The sequence below is a fragment of the Eutrigla gurnardus genome (assembly GCF_963514095.1).
Source record: "Eutrigla gurnardus genome assembly, chromosome: 22".
NCBI classification, from domain to species: domain Eukaryota; kingdom Metazoa; phylum Chordata; class Actinopteri; order Perciformes; family Triglidae; genus Eutrigla; species Eutrigla gurnardus.
Window position 1 is genome coordinate 12970828 of NC_139933.1, and position 14614 is coordinate 12985441.

General features: G+C 47.8%; 2 protein-coding genes across 4 annotated transcripts; both read right to left on the minus strand.

Annotated features, from left to right (window-relative positions):
* Window positions 1-750: 750 nt before the first annotated feature.
* Window positions 751-6866, minus strand: noc3l (NOC3-like DNA replication regulator). 2 transcript variants are annotated; one of them, XM_084002018.1, is made up of 21 exons: window positions 6707-6866; window positions 5210-5414; window positions 5001-5130; window positions 4741-4895; window positions 4507-4566; window positions 4263-4393; window positions 4011-4172; window positions 3646-3739; window positions 3348-3523; window positions 3271-3299; window positions 3125-3224; window positions 2908-3039; window positions 2739-2819; window positions 2410-2510; window positions 2236-2308; window positions 2095-2158; window positions 1676-1944; window positions 1460-1588; window positions 1263-1360; window positions 1054-1138; window positions 751-950 (listed from the first exon to the last, which is right to left on the minus strand). In XM_084002018.1, the coding sequence occupies exons 1-21, from the start codon at window positions 6713-6715 to the stop codon at window positions 834-836; spliced, it is 2400 nt and encodes a 799-aa protein (XP_083858144.1). In that variant the 5' UTR covers window positions 6716-6866; the 3' UTR covers window positions 751-833. The 2 variants fall into 2 exon arrangements, with proteins under 2 accessions (XP_083858144.1, XP_083858145.1); XM_084002019.1 differs by lacking the exon at window positions 3271-3299 and having other exon boundaries at window positions 3125-3253.
* Window positions 6867-6999: 133 nt separating this feature from the next.
* LOC311008375 (TBC1 domain family member 12-like) lies at window positions 7000-14390 on the minus strand. 2 transcript variants are annotated; one of them, XM_084002021.1, is made up of 15 exons: window positions 13992-14390; window positions 12732-13405; window positions 12200-12299; window positions 11986-12113; window positions 11831-11913; window positions 11645-11762; window positions 11441-11547; window positions 11217-11279; window positions 10378-10454; window positions 10232-10303; window positions 9321-9449; window positions 9132-9241; window positions 8462-8619; window positions 7832-7935; window positions 7000-7745 (listed from the first exon to the last, which is right to left on the minus strand). In XM_084002021.1, exons 2-15 carry the CDS (start codon window positions 13370-13372, stop codon window positions 7722-7724), a joined length of 1914 nt encoding a protein of 637 aa, XP_083858147.1. In that variant the 5' UTR covers window positions 13373-13405; window positions 13992-14390; the 3' UTR covers window positions 7000-7721. The 2 variants fall into 2 exon arrangements, with proteins under 2 accessions (XP_083858147.1, XP_083858146.1); XM_084002020.1 differs by having other exon boundaries at window positions 12200-12302; window positions 13992-14387.
* Between the last annotated feature and the right edge of the window lie 224 nt (window positions 14391-14614).

Below are 14614 nucleotides of genomic sequence, written 5' to 3' on the forward strand. Positions count from 1 at the left end.
GCACCCCTGTCAGAGCGCAACACCTTATTGCATTACCATGTTTTTGATCAGGTTCTCGGCATCATCCACAGCATACACAAAACCCGTGGCGAAGTAACACAGTGCAATGCAGTCTGCTGCTATAAGCGCTTGACTCCGTGTTGCACCGGCAACATACGGCTCGAGGAGCTGACATAGATAAGGCATTCCCTCTGATGAGAATCTGTATCTCTCATAACATTTTTTGCCAGTCTCTGAACACTCAAGCTCTCCTAAGAGAAGCTCTCACGATCCATGCACCGAGCTCCACGGGATCGATCTTATCAGGTACATAACCTGCTCAGGAGCAGGTTAGCTCAGCAGCATTAGTTACCATGGCGATGTACCCCGGTAAGAAGTGAACTACCGTCATAGGATTGAAAACCCAGAGTTAACCCTGAAGTTACCTCGCTAACCCCAAATCCTGCTTCGTAGTGCAGTTCACTGGAGCGTCAGGGTTCACTTCCACCAGGACCTGGAGAGTCAGGGTTCATACGACACGCAGAGCGATATTTTAAAAAGGACAGAGTGGGCGCGCAGGTGGCCGAGTGGTTAGAGTGGACGGAGCATCCCTCTACGTCCTGGTCTGGTTCAGACCTTGGACCTTGGGCATGCTTCAGACCATGAGTCTGAAGCATGCCCAAGCCTGACCCAGAATGCATCTGTGCACAGTCAGACATTTGTTCAAATGTATAAGATCAGGAGGTCTCTCGGAAGGAAAACAACCAAACATTTAAAAATTGAACCTTTATTCTGATTATTGCTGCTCATGGGTGAAGCCATGAACACATTGTGTGTGTGTGTGTGTGTGTGTGTCAGTGTGTCTGTGTCGTAGTAAAGTCCAGCTCCGCCTCCTCGCTGGTGTTCAGGGCGTTCTCAGCTCGACTCTGCAGCTCGCCGTCCAGCAGCGTTGCTCCGACCACAAAACGATCCTGATTAACAAAAACGTATTCAATAATCAATGAGTCTTATTGATTATTGATGAGCATCAAATGTTCATCCTGGATGTGTGAAAGTGCGTTTTGATGTGTGTACCTTCTTCTTGCTGCCGGGTGGAGCTACAGGGGGGTTAAAGGTCATGTCGTTGACACTGTAGGCTTGGAACAGGTCCACCGGAGACCTGGACCGGAACAACGTTCATGTCAGACTCATTTCAGGTAAAACATAAAATCAGTGTACTGTTCCTTTAAGAGCAGTGTGTACTATTCCTTTAAAAGCAGCGTACTGTTCCTTTAAGGACCAACCTGCGGCTCAGCTCCACGCCAAGCGCTGCCGAGCCTTCACTGGGGGCACCATGACTCAGGTGGGCTGCCATCCGCCGGACCACCGGGTGGTAATGTCTCTGCACACACACACAACACACACACACACACAGGGTGATGATGTCACACATGGTGATGATGTCACACAGAGAATAGTCACTGAATGTGTGTACTAGTACCTGCAGTGTGTGTAGTTCCCACAGTGCCGTGTTCTGGACATTGCAGTGTTCAGGTTCGTCCAGCTCTGGCAGATAGAAGCCACTGCCCTGAACCTCGTTATCCAACAGGAAGTCACACTTAGGAAACGCCTGACACACAGAGACACACACACATTACAGGTGTGTAGTATTTCAGTACGGGTGTGTAGTACTACAGTACGGTGGTTGAACACTCACGTGGATGGCGGCTCTACCAGCGGCGAGAATCCCCAAGCTGGCATTGGGCAGCACGTGCAGACTGAGCATGCTCAGTCGCTTCACGAATGCCATGGCTCTCTGCAGGGTCACCTGCTTCCTGCGGCGGGTCAGCATCGCGTCCAGGCACCGCAGCACGATGATGATGTCATCGCTGTCCGACGGGCCACGTGTCTGACCTGCGTGGAGCCGCGGCAGCATCTTGTAGAGCTGATTGTAGAAGTTGAGCGGGTCGATGTTCAGAACCTCACCTGATACAAAAAGAAACTTTATTGATTGGCTCGGGTGGACAGAGACGCACAGACAGGCAGGCAGCAGGGCAGACAGACAGACAGACAGACACAGGCAGCGGGGCAGACAGACAGACAGACACAGACAGCAAGACAGGCAGGCAGACTGACCTTGTCCTGACAGGATTGTGAAGGCGGTCTGGATGCAGTGGAGACTCTCCCGATTGTTCAGATCCTGTAGTAGAGATCACATGACCACCTTCAGTTAATCTATTGGTTGGTGCGTGGCTGCTAAAGGGATGGGATACTCACTCCTGATTGAATGAGGTTCTGCAGCACGTTGAGCAGGTCGTCAAAGAACTCCAAGTTGATCAAGTGAGCAAAACTGACAAGAAGTGACATCACAGTCAGTATTAGAATACAACTACAGAACTGTGTGTGTTTGTGTGTGTGTGTGTGTGTGTGTGTGCGCGCGTGCGTGCGTACTTGGCCAGCCCCTCCAGGACAGCAGGAAGAAGAACAGACTTCTGGGCTTTTTTCAAGATCCTGAAGTAGATGAGGAAGACGATGTTCAGAGTCTCTGTGTGCTGGAGGAGGAGGAGGCGAAAGAGGAGTAGAAGCAGGCGTAGGAGGAGGAGCAGGAGACAGAGGTGATGATGGGAGGATGGGGAGGACAAGGAGGGAGAGGGGGAGGAAATGGGAGGAGGAGATAGATGAGGAGCAAGAGGAGACGGAAGAGGAGGAGAAGAAGAAGAGCTTAGTTTCTTGTTTGTTCAACTTATTTTTCTTATTAAAATTCTGGGGTCTCAACTCACCAGCTTGATCTTCTTCTCTTTGTTCTCGGAGGCTTCGGCCTCCAGCAGCTCCTTCTCCAGCTTCTCCTCTGCCTTCTTCCACTGGAGAGAGAAGCGCACAGACAGACGGGTTAACAGTGAACTGCAGGGGTCCCTGCTGAATAAAGCAGTCTGACAGGCGAGGTCTCACCTTCCTCTGCATCCTCGACAGGTTCTTCTTCTTCTCCTTGTTGTTCATGAACTTCTTCTTCGGCGTTGTGTCCTCGATGTCCTTCTTCATCTGGACCTCCTTGATCCTGAGACTGAGAAGGGTCCTCAGCAGCTGGGGGGGGGGGGGGGGGGGGATTACATCAGTGTGACATCACTGGTGACATCACCACACCGAAGTCAGGGTGCGTTTCATTTACCTCAGGGCTGACGTTGTAGCTGAGGCTCTTGACGAGGCCGGATATGACCCGTACGCTGGCCAACGAAGCCCCGCCCTCTTTATCTTGATGGAAGAGCTTCCTGAACGCATCACAACACATCCCTGACACCTGTAACACATGGACACCTGAACGCATCACAACACATACCTGACACCTGCAACACAGAGACGCCTGAATGCATCACGACCACAAAGAAACTCACCTGCTTGACGGAGTCGTTCATCAGAGGAACGAGGACGACAATGATGTTGTTGTGGAAGTTGAAGTGAGGAAGAGCAAGCAGCAACTCACACAGGCAACGAACGGCAACTTCAGCCAGACCGAGGTACGACTGGAGACCCACCGCCTGGCTGCGCTTCTTCTTCTTCTGCTTCCAGTCTGCAGGTGGAGGAAAAACACGTGGTGGTAGTGGTGTTGTTGTTGGTGGTGTTGTTGTTGGAAGTGTCGATGATGATGTTGTCGATGGTGGTGGTGTTGGTTGTGTTGGTGGTGGTGGTTACCTTTGATGGTCTGCTCCAGGTCCTCCAGGTAGAACTTATACTGACTGACCAAACCTTCCTCAAAGTCTCGGACCTGCTGAGTTTCCTTCTTCACCTGCACAACAAGCAACGGACCAAAGTCAAGACTCGAGTCCCACGTCAAGCAGAACCAGTCCCACGTCAAGACAAATTTTTTCCATGTCAAGTAGAACCAGTCCCACGTAAAGCAGAACCAGTCCCACGTCAAGAAGAACCAGTCCCACATTAGGAAGAACCAGTCCCACGTCAAGAACAACCAGTCCAACATCAAAACCAACAAGTCAAGCCTTGAGTCTGGAGCAACAGGTCCCAAATGAATCACACAGAGAACAATGAAGGAGGGTCACCTTGGTGGCCTTCTCTTCTGCGGTCAGAGGGCGTATCCGGTACGTTGGGGCGACGTCTTTAAAGATCTCCATCAGAGACACCATCACCAGCTTCCTGACCGTTACCGCCACACAGGGGTCTGCCTCCATCAGCATCCCACGCAGCTCCTTCAGCCGCTTGATCTGTAACACAGAGACACTCACACAGCGTTAAAACACCGGGCTGCTCCTTTAAACAGAGCAGCTGCTCCCAGATCAGCAGGCCCGTCTTACATTGCTGTACGGGTTGGTCATGATGGCTGATCCCAGACAGGCGATGTTCAGCTTCTTCTCGTTGATCTTGTGAAGTCTGAGCTTCTCTCTCTCCTCTGCTGTGAGCTGTACACAGGCCGAGCTCTCCACCTCTGATTTACACACAACACACACACACACACACACACAGACACAGACACACACTTTTTATAACACTATTATTATTATTTACGTCAAAGATGACCTGTGACTTCGTCACTCGTACCATCTTTCAGCCCAGCAGCTTCCTCTTCCTCCTCCTCTTCCTCCTCCTGTTTTTTGATGACTGCAAACAAACACGTGACTTTTATTGATTACAACTGAATAAATATGATTAATACAAGACGATTAAACTGAGTTTAGAACCGTGATTTAAAAACACAGAAATGTCTCTTTTATGATTCAAGACTATTCAGAAACGAGACTAAAAACTAAACTCAGACCGATCAGCGATCAATACCTCTCTCCACGCTCTGTGGGACAACGCCCCTCTTGTCTTTGATGGGCAGCAGGTGGATGACTTCCTTCTCCTCCATCCTCACCATCTTCCTGGGAACCTTCTCGTAGCTCCGGACCACCTCGGCGCTCCGCTTCTTGCCGCTGTGCACCGGCCCGCTGGGACACGCCGCCGCCCGAAACAAGCGCACCTCAATCAGCATTTACAGGCTCGCCATAACACTGATGTTATTCAGAATGTGATAATGTGTGTGTTGGCGTTACCATGACGACAGGTCTCTGGTGACGAAGGACGCTTGGCGAGCCATGGCGGTCATCTGCTGCACTTGGTCGTCCTCCATCATGTCGGTGGGCAGCGTCTCCAGGAACTCCTCCTCCTCCTGCAGCTCCTCCTCTATCACACACATGCAGCAGGTCAGAACAGGAGCATCGAGCAATGCATTGTGGGAGACGGAGTCCTTCCCCCTCCTCACCCGGTGTCTTCCTGTACGTCTCCAGTGGGCGGGGCGTCCTGATGACGGCATCTTTCACCGCCTGTCTCAGCTTCTTCTGCTCTTTACGTTGTTTTTTGGCGACGTTCTGCTGCTTCTGCTGACGGCTCTTCAGCTTGTTGTCGAGCTTCAAGCCGCTCGTCTTCAGCAAGCGGCGGAACGTAGGACGCCGCTTCTTAGACCGCGGCTGTGTGGGGAGGGGGGAGTCATCAGGGAACAATAGTGGTGCTTTTAACTTGAAAGAGGAAGTAGGTTGATGCAGACATCCAACAATATCCTCCCCCCTAAAGAGGTGTGGTTTTGTTCCAGTCTAAAATATGAACCAGTTGCTAACAGCTGGACTATGGAGGTCCATCCACTACAGGGGGTCACAAAGGAAAACCCTGAATCAGACCCACTGGACAAGTTTCCATCCTGTTTTCTAGCAGCCAACGTAATCAAGGTGTGATGTCATAACGAACATGTAAGCAGTCCTGCTGTCAGATATATGAGGGATGGATTTGGGTCCTGCTGAACTAGACCGTAAACCAAAGAGACCATAAAAAATTCGCCGACTGTGCGAATGCGTAAGTTAATAGTCTTAACTGCCCCATCATAAGGGCACGATCTGACTATAATTACATTTGTGTATTCCATTGAATTAATGAGTTGTGGGTCCCCACTGCAGTCCTCTCTGGCTCTCGCCTCATCTAAGAGCTGATTGGCTCTTAGTTTTGACAACAAACAGCACGTTTAGTACCTGTGCGAGTCTAATATTTAACGCTAGATCGTGGGACATAAAAAAACACATTTAATACAGTATAACTGTACTGACAGTTATAATACTGTAATACAGTACAGTATAACTGTCAAACGTTACTTATGGGCACTACATTATATGATACTGCTACCTCAACAGCAGATACTACTACTATTACGTAAAGTGTATAAATTACATACATTATGTTCATACATTACATTGAGTTGCATTATTTTATACGTATTTGACTCTCTTTCCTGACTCTTATGAAGCTACTGCAGCTGTACAACTTCCCGAGGGATTACTAAATTATTCTGATTCTGATTTCCACAGATATTTATGAACAAATACAAAAATAGGCTACAGATAGCCTATGATCGCGTCTAACAGGATGTAACTTTTTCTATGACATCCTGTCAAATCTTCGAAGGAGATGAGAACTAAATGACTGAACTATCTAATGTGAGAGAACCCTCCTCTGACTTATAATAGTAACATTGATTTATTGATTAATGATCAGCTGTCTGGTCGCAGCAACCCTTCAGGACTTCATATACCCGTATTTATATAAACAATAACCTGCCTGCTTTGTTTTATATATAATAATTATAACAGAGCAGCCACTTTCCCCCAGAAACACAGAGACTTTGAATCCTCGGTTTTGTCTATGGAGTCTGGTGACGGACGGAGGCGCAGCTCGATGAGAACAGCAACATGTTCTCGGTGTATCTGGAACTCACCGGACCCATGATGGCGGCAACTCTCGGTCTATCTGCGCAGCGTCACGCCGATCTTCGGGCGACTCTCCCCGGCGCGTGTGAGTAACAGTGTCGGCGAGTTTTGGTGGAAGAGTTCACTTGTTGCCGCACGCGTGTTGACCGGAAGACCGGGTTCACACGTTGATAACCCGGAAACAGACGATCGAACTCTTCGTCAGCAGCGCCCGCCGCGGCCGGAGGTGGAATAACACAAGAAGACCGGAACAGCAGTGAACGCACCGTTTTTATTCGCTTATGATTTAATAAATGTTACAGAACAAAACATGTAGATACAAACATAAATACATAAAATAAACAATACAATGAGTTATTAGAGTTCTTCAGATAAACATCATTATTTTCGAGGAAATTATAATATAAATATGACTAAATTAAACAGAGAATGGTCACATAAACAAACGCATGAATCTGAGGGGTTTGTTCATCTACTCAGAAACAGACACATTCAAACATGTTTACGATTTTAATTTAAAAAGAACATTTTGATGATGAATAAATAAAGTTTTACATTTATATCTATTTTGTTTACGTGTTCTTATGATGTTTTCCTTACGTCGGTATGGAGGGCTAGAGCTACCATTATAATAAAATACATAAATAAATAAATAATTAAAGAAAGAAATACAGAAATAAAAAACTAAATAATCAAATAAATATGCAGGCTAATTTGAAAATAAATCAAACATATTTATTTTACAAACTTTTAATAATTTATTTTCATATTTCCCAGTTTTTTAATTTTCTTATTAATTAATTAATTGATTGATTTGTGTTTGTAAATGAGGGGGTGTGCCTTGGTGGCACTTAACACTTTATTTATTTAGAAATTAATTTGCATATTCAATGGGCTTTTATTTACACATTTCTTTATTTATTACGATGGCAGCTTTAGTCCTCTGGAGCATTAGTTCAATATTTGATTATGCAAATAAATAAAAACTGACATGATGTTGATTAGATGAAGTAGTAGATCAGATCAGCTGCTTCTTTCTGACAAAACCTGAGACACAAAAAAATAAAGTTTTATTGATGATATTAATGTATTTGTTCTGACAGCATCATCAGTCCATCTGTCAGGTGACTCACCTGAGCCCACTTCCTGTTCCCACTCAGCATGGGTGTGGCCGAGATGCAGGCGAACAGCCTATCAGAGAGCAGCTCCTCACTGGGAAGGCGGGACAGAAACTGAGCTGGAGGACAGAGATGGAGACATCTCCTTAAGGTGTGTGATCATTCTGAAAGCTGATTGGTTCCCGCCACAGTGACGTCGCTGCTCAGTTAGCATCTACATGTTATCGTTCATTACTACATTAAACTTATATTGATGAGTTACATGAATCATGGCGGACCTTCCTGAACATCCATGCTGCGTTCCAAACAACACAGACCTCAAATATTTTCAATCTCCTGTTTTAAAAAGTCCAATGAAACTCAAATAATTATTAGTACTAAGTTATTTTGGAAAACATAAAATACAGCAAAAAATAAAAGACTTTGACAGCCGCGGCCCCCATAAGGCTTTGGTCGGCCCTGGGTGGTGCTCATAAGCAGGTTGCTGCCAATTGGCCAATACCTTACACACCATTTGACCGTTTCCAGGAAACATTTGTTCAACCGCAGCGAAGCGACGCACATGCCCCTTTCAGACTGAACCCGCCCACAGACTGAACCCGCCCCTTCCAGATTGAACCGACCCTGGGTCATGTGACCTCTCACCAATGCCGATGAGATCCAGGTGCAGCAGGACGTCTTCGTAGAGCCTCAGGAGACCCAGCGCCGTCCTGAACAGGAACTCCTCACCGTCCCGAAAGAAAACGTCCCAAACTCTGCACGCCACGTCCAGAGGGAGGGGCTTCATGTAAAGGGACAGGATCCTGGAGGGATGGGGGGGCTTAGTAGGCATTCACGTTTGAGTAACATGAATCAGCATCATCTCATCACACCACATCGACGTTTCTTCATCAAAATCAGCATTTCATGGTTGAAAATGTCTCAAAATGTATGGCTTTACAACATCCGAACCTTCGAGTCAAGGTTTTAACATGCCGGAATAAAAGAATGTTAACGTAGAAACAGAACAGAATAGAACGGACAGTGAGCTGTTCTCAGGGGTCATGTGACCAGGAAAAAAGAAAATGGTGGTGGTTGTCTAAAAACGATTATTTAGATAGTTGTTAAACCACTTTCTTCCAGAGCAGCAAGGTGCTAACTAGTCCTGGTCCACAACATCAAAGCCATGATGGCACTTAAAATATTGTGACTGAAGACTTTGTCTCTGCAGAACTAGGCATCGTTCCACCACATTGTTCAGTCTGAATGAACATTTCTGTGCTAAGATAGGCCCATAGGACCCGATGGACTAACCCGATCTAAACTGGAAACTCACCAGTCCATGAGGTAGAGGTCAGGAGTCACATCTGAAGACTGGAAGTGAAGGAATAGACGAGGAAGAGTCTCCTCGAAAAACACCTGGAAGGCCCCGAAATACCTGAGCATCTACAGGGAGACAGGTTCAGGTTCAGGTTCAGGGTTAGTTGTGGTACAAAATGTAGAGGAAGACAACTTGTTTGTGTACCAGCTGGTGGTCCACTCTGAAAAAAGCCAACTGACAGGGTCTGTTGATCAGGTTTGAGAAACTGATGAAGACCTGGACCTGGTCCATGTTCAGCATCAACATGGCTGCCATGGAGGACATACCCTGGACCTGGACAGGAGACAAGCAGAGAGACGGGTGAGGGTGTGGTGGCTGAGAACAGCAGAGACCTGAACCTAGACCAGGTTGGAAAAGGGGGCGGAGAGAATGGGTTGGCAGTGAAGGGGGCCCCTGTTTGTGGTTTTTGGTAGTGGGCTGTTTGTTGGCGTAACCAGGTCTCTGCTGATCCCAGACCTGTCTTCTCTGTTACAGAGAGAGTTCGATATTTCTGCACAACATCGCCGCTTTGGTCGCCGTGCATCTGGATGTGTGATATCACTGTGTGATGTCACTGTGTGATGTCACTAATTGTGAACTTGCCAAGTGATGTGCATTCAAAACCACCTCTCTGGATTTCGAAGGCATCTGGACCAGATTGGTCCTGCGTTGAACAGTTTTAGGAGTTATTGTTAATATGACAACTCGTTCATCTGACTGTGTTCACTGGGACCACTGGGACCGCTGGGAGTACTGGACCACTGGGACTGCTGGGACCACTGGTAGCACTGGGACCACTACGATGGAGTTGGTTTGACTACCTTTTGGATCCAGCCAGCAGATTGGAGACAGTTTCTTGAGAGTCCAGTTAGTCTGGATTAAAAGAATCCCTCGCCCTCCCCACAACCATCCTCATCACATGAGCGAAGACTTGGTTTAGGGTTAATATCAGGGCTGGGATGAGGCTGGTAATGGTTCTGGTCTCATATCCAGGTTAATGAAAGACAATGTGAGGTCCAAAAAGGTCATGTAAATACAACTGTGCTTGTATGTGTGTGTGTATGTGTAAGACTCACATATCCCACATCTGGTCTGTAACAGGTGTAAGCTCCCAGAATGCTTTGCAGCAGGTCGTGGTAAGGACCACCCTACAAAATAAAAGTCAGAATTCACTTCCTGTCTCCCCAGATGAACATACGGTGACGGTTTTTCTCTGTCAGACCTTCTGGAAGACGCCGAGGGATGGCAGAGTCCTGCAGAGGTCCCTGGTGATCAGGTCCAGCGTGGACGGCGCTCCATCTACGGGGACGAGTCAGAGACCAGAGACGAGTCAGAGACCGGAGATGGGTCAGAGACCGGAGACAAGTCAGAGACCAGAGACGAATCAGAGACCAAAGACCAGTCAGAGACCAGAGACGAGTCAGAGACCGGAGATGAGTCAGAGACCGGAGACAAGTCAGAGACCAGAGTCAGAGTTGAGTTAGAAACAAGTCAGAGACTAGATTCAAAGTCGAGTCAGAGACCAGAGATAAGTCAGAGACCGGAGACAGGTCAGAGATGAGTCAGAGACCAGAGACGAGTCAGAGACCAGAGTCAGAGTTGAGTTAGAAACAAGTCAGAGACTAGATCCAGAGTCGAGTCAGAGACTGGAGACGAGTCTGTCATTCGTTAATGCTACACTGGTTACAGAAAATGACAGTTCAACATCTGTTCTTGTCCTGTTCTAGTCCTGTTCTACTCCTATTCTACTCCTGTTCTACTCATGTTCTACACCTGTTCTAGTCCTATTCTACTCCTGTTCTGGTCCTGTTCTACTCCTGTTCTAGTCCTGGTCTACTTCTGTTCTAGTCCTGTAGCATAGGAATGTGAAGGTACCTCCTGAAGTCCAGCTCTATGTGACAGGAATGTAGACCAGCCCAGCAGATGCTGCCTTTATGTTCTGTAACTGTAGCATGCAGTTAGCATGCTAGCTAGCTAGCTAAGTAGTATGCTGCTAAATGAGCTTCATCTGGTTGGAGGCAAAACTGGTGTTTAGTTTCTGTTAATCTACATGTGACTCACCGTCGGTCCGGGTGGGGCTGGTCCACTTCTCCTTCGCTCTGGAGAGGAAGATCTCATACAGGTCTGAGGAGGGGAAGGGGAGGAGGAAGGGGGGCAGGAGGAGAGAAGACGGGGAGGAAGAGGAGGAGAGAGGAGGGGGAGGAGGAGAAGGGGGGAGGAGGAAGGTTAGCAGGATGTGGAGCAGCTGTTGCTCGGTAACACAATATGAAGAGACAGAATTGAACCTGCGGTGATGTTGAGCTCGTTGCCGACGGCGAGGCTCCAGACCCGTCCTCGGACGCTGGGAGGTAGACCCCCCCACCACAGGTCCCGGGCCCGACGGCTGGACTTCCTGAAACACACAGATACACTGTGACATCATCATAGACTCTGACATCGTCACGGAAACTCTGACATCATCACTGACACCCTGACATTATATCACATACATGGCGTCCCAGTTGGACAGGATGTGCTGGTTCCAGACCAGTGTGGCGTTGGCGATCACCTCCTCCTGTTTGAGGCGCTCCTCCCTCTGCTGGCGCCTCCTCTGGGCCTCCTTCAGCTCTGACACACAGACACACTCAGTTAAGCTCCGCCCCTGTGGGATGAGCAGCTGGCTAAATTAAACACACCTGTCCTGCGGGCGCCGGCCACCATCTGCTCATACTGCTGCCGGTGGCGCTGCGTCTCCTCCGCCGACTTGGCCGGGAGGTTCCTGCACACAGACATGCCGTCAAAGACAGGAGGTGATCCGACAGACAGACAGAGAGGCAGGAAGTGGACGTACATTGGCCGGTCCTCCAGGATCAGAGCTGTGGTAGACCGCGGCTCAAACTCCACCTTCCTCCTGCTCGGCTGCCCCGCGGCATGATGGGTAGGAGAGCAGCGGGCTGCCACCTGCCGAGCTTCAAACTCCTGCAATGTCATAAAAGAAGAGAAATGAAGGTTCAGGACTCTGCAGAACTCTGCAGGTTCAGGTCTCTGCAGGTTCAGGTCTGTACCTGTTGGATGATCCGAGCCTGTTTAGAGGGACTTTGTTTGGGAGGAACTTTACCAAACAGCTTCCAACCAGGAACACTGCTGCTGACGGACCGTTGCTTCCTGCTACACACACACACACACACACACACACACACACACACACACATATACACACGCATACACACACACACACACACACACACACACACACACACACACACACACACACAGACACACACACACACACACACACACACACACACACACACACACACACACACACACACACACACAGGAGTTAAAGATTTAAAGGTTCAGGACTTTCTTACTGGTAATGGTCTGGTATTGATCTGGTATTGATCTGGTATTGATTTGATATTGATCTGGTACTGGTACTGGTCTGGTAATGGTCTGGTATTGATCTGGTCCTGGTCTGGTAATGGTCTGGTAATGGTCTGGTATTGATCTGGTATTGATCTGGTATTGATCTGGTAATGGTCTGGTATTGATCTGGTACTGGTCTGGTATTGATAAGCCTGCCATCTGATCTACCTGCTGAAGTACTCGGCGATGTCCGGCCTCCTGGACTGCAGCTCAGACTCTGGACCGGCGTTGACCTGCACCAGCTGACCTGGAGCGCTCTGCCTGCGGACGCACTCGTACGTGTTCCTGTAGCGAGGAGCAGGGGCAGGGCTGGTGGTGGGGTGTCTCAGCTGGCCCGGTGGTGGCTCTGTGAAGGCATCATCTTCAGAGCTGACCTGTTCGAGGTCAAAGTTCACCTCCCCCTCATCCTCATCCAAGGGCGAAGTGACAGGGTTCATATGCTGAGACGGCGGTGCAGAGCAGGTGGGCTGGTCCAGGTGGTGGTTGTTAGCCCTGCCCCCACACCAGCAGGCCGCTGCACTTAGATGCTCCACCTCCTGACCGTCAGAGCAGCACCTGATTGGTCCACTCTGGCTGTGATCTGACCCGGAGCAGAGCGTACAGGTGGCAAGATCCACACGCTGCGCCGGAGCGCTGGATGCCACATCCTTGCCGTCAATTGAACGTGTGACCCGCTGACCCCAGGCAATGACATCATCATCAGAGTGAGAAGAGCGACGACGACCATGATGATGATGATGACACAGCAAGGATTTGTCTGTGTTGTTTACCATCGCGGGTGAAGACGACGCGTCATCGCATCTTTCCATTTCACTTTCACAACACCAGCAAACACACTTCCTCTGTTAATAAAATAAAAAGTAGTTCAGAAAAAACAGTTCTCGCCTCGTCTTCTATAGTAAATTATGATTTAATTCAGTCATTTTCATTAACTAAATAAATTCCACAAGGAAAACATGATTTTTCAGCACGTTTTAATTTGAAGTAAACCCAGCTGATTTCCAGTCTTGTTATATGACAGGTTTTATTTTGAAGGTATACCTGGCTGGTTTCCAGTCTTGTTATATGACAGGTTTTATTTTGAAGGTATACCTGGACGGTTTCCAGTCTTGTTATATGACAGGTTTTATTTTGAAGGTATACCTGGACGGTTTCCAGCCTTGTTATATGACACCTTCATTTTGAAGGTGTACCACTGCTGGTTTCTTACTATATTACAGGTTTTGTTTTGAAGGTGGACACCGCTGGTTTCTAGCCATATTACAGGTTTTATTTTGAAGTTGTACACTGATGGTTTTCGGTCTCGTTATAATATACTTTACTTTGAAGGTTAACCACACTAGTTTCCAGTCTTGTTATATGGCACGCTTTATTTTGAAGGTTCGCTGGTTTTCCGGTCCTGTTGTCGGTAACTTGGCGTTCACTCACCTCTCCGGATCTTCAGTCAGCGCTGCTCGGCACCAACACAGCCGGTTGCGGTGCCTCGTCCTCGATGAGCGGACCGCGGCTCCAGTGGAGCGGCATACCGGGACTCGGAGTCCTCAGGCCGGGAGAGACTGTCGGTGCGGCCGCTCCGGGATTCTCATGCTCGGCCGTGACAGTTGAGCTCCGGGCGGAGAGGCCATATTGAAGAGTACGTCAGCCTGACGTCAGATGGATTAATGAAGAACGAGGATTATCATTGAATTAATTGTAAACATGTTAACTTTACGAACATAAATATAAAATAACACGCTAGCCGCGTCCTTTTTAACTCATATTATTATAAACTGACATTTTTTTAAAATCCCAATTCAGTTTTTCCCCCAATTATTTTAATTTATTTAAATTAAGCTTCTTCTTTCTCTCTACCATTAAGTGCAAGTCTGCAATGTTATTTAATTTGTGGCTATAAAAATAAAACCAAATTGTGTTCTTCAAATAAAATGCAAAGAAATAATTCACGAAGTGCTGTTCTACAGGTGAACAATGAATGTAAACACTCTTTTTTTTGTTTTTTAATGTAATTTATTAATTAGCAGAAATTGCTCAAAACATCTCTCAAATGTAAT

What these genes read in the sequence shown, in the direction of transcription:
- noc3l (XM_084002019.1), bottom strand. An exon ending in TGACCAACCCGTACAGCAAT is followed by an intron (nt 4,173 to 4,262) that starts GTAAGACGGGCC and finishes TCTGTGTTACAG; the next exon opens with ATCAAGCGGCTGAAGGAGCT. An exon ending in CAGAAGAGAAGGCCACCAAG is followed by an intron (nt 3,740 to 4,010) that starts GTGACCCTCCTT and finishes CTTGTTGTGCAG; the next exon opens with GTGAAGAAGGAAACTCAGCA.
- LOC311008375 (XM_084002020.1), bottom strand. Translation starts at nt 13,372, where the DNA reads ATGGAAAGATGCGATGACGCGTCGTCTTCACCCGCGATGGTAAACAAC. An exon ending in CCCTCGGCGTCTTCCAGAAG is followed by an intron (nt 10,304 to 10,377) that starts GTCTGACAGAGA and finishes TTTATTTTGTAG; the next exon opens with GGTGGTCCTTACCACGACCT. An exon ending in ACAGACCAGATGTGGGATAT is followed by an intron (nt 9,450 to 10,231) that starts GTGAGTCTTACA and finishes TCTCCTGTCCAG; the next exon opens with GTCCAGGGTATGTCCTCCAT.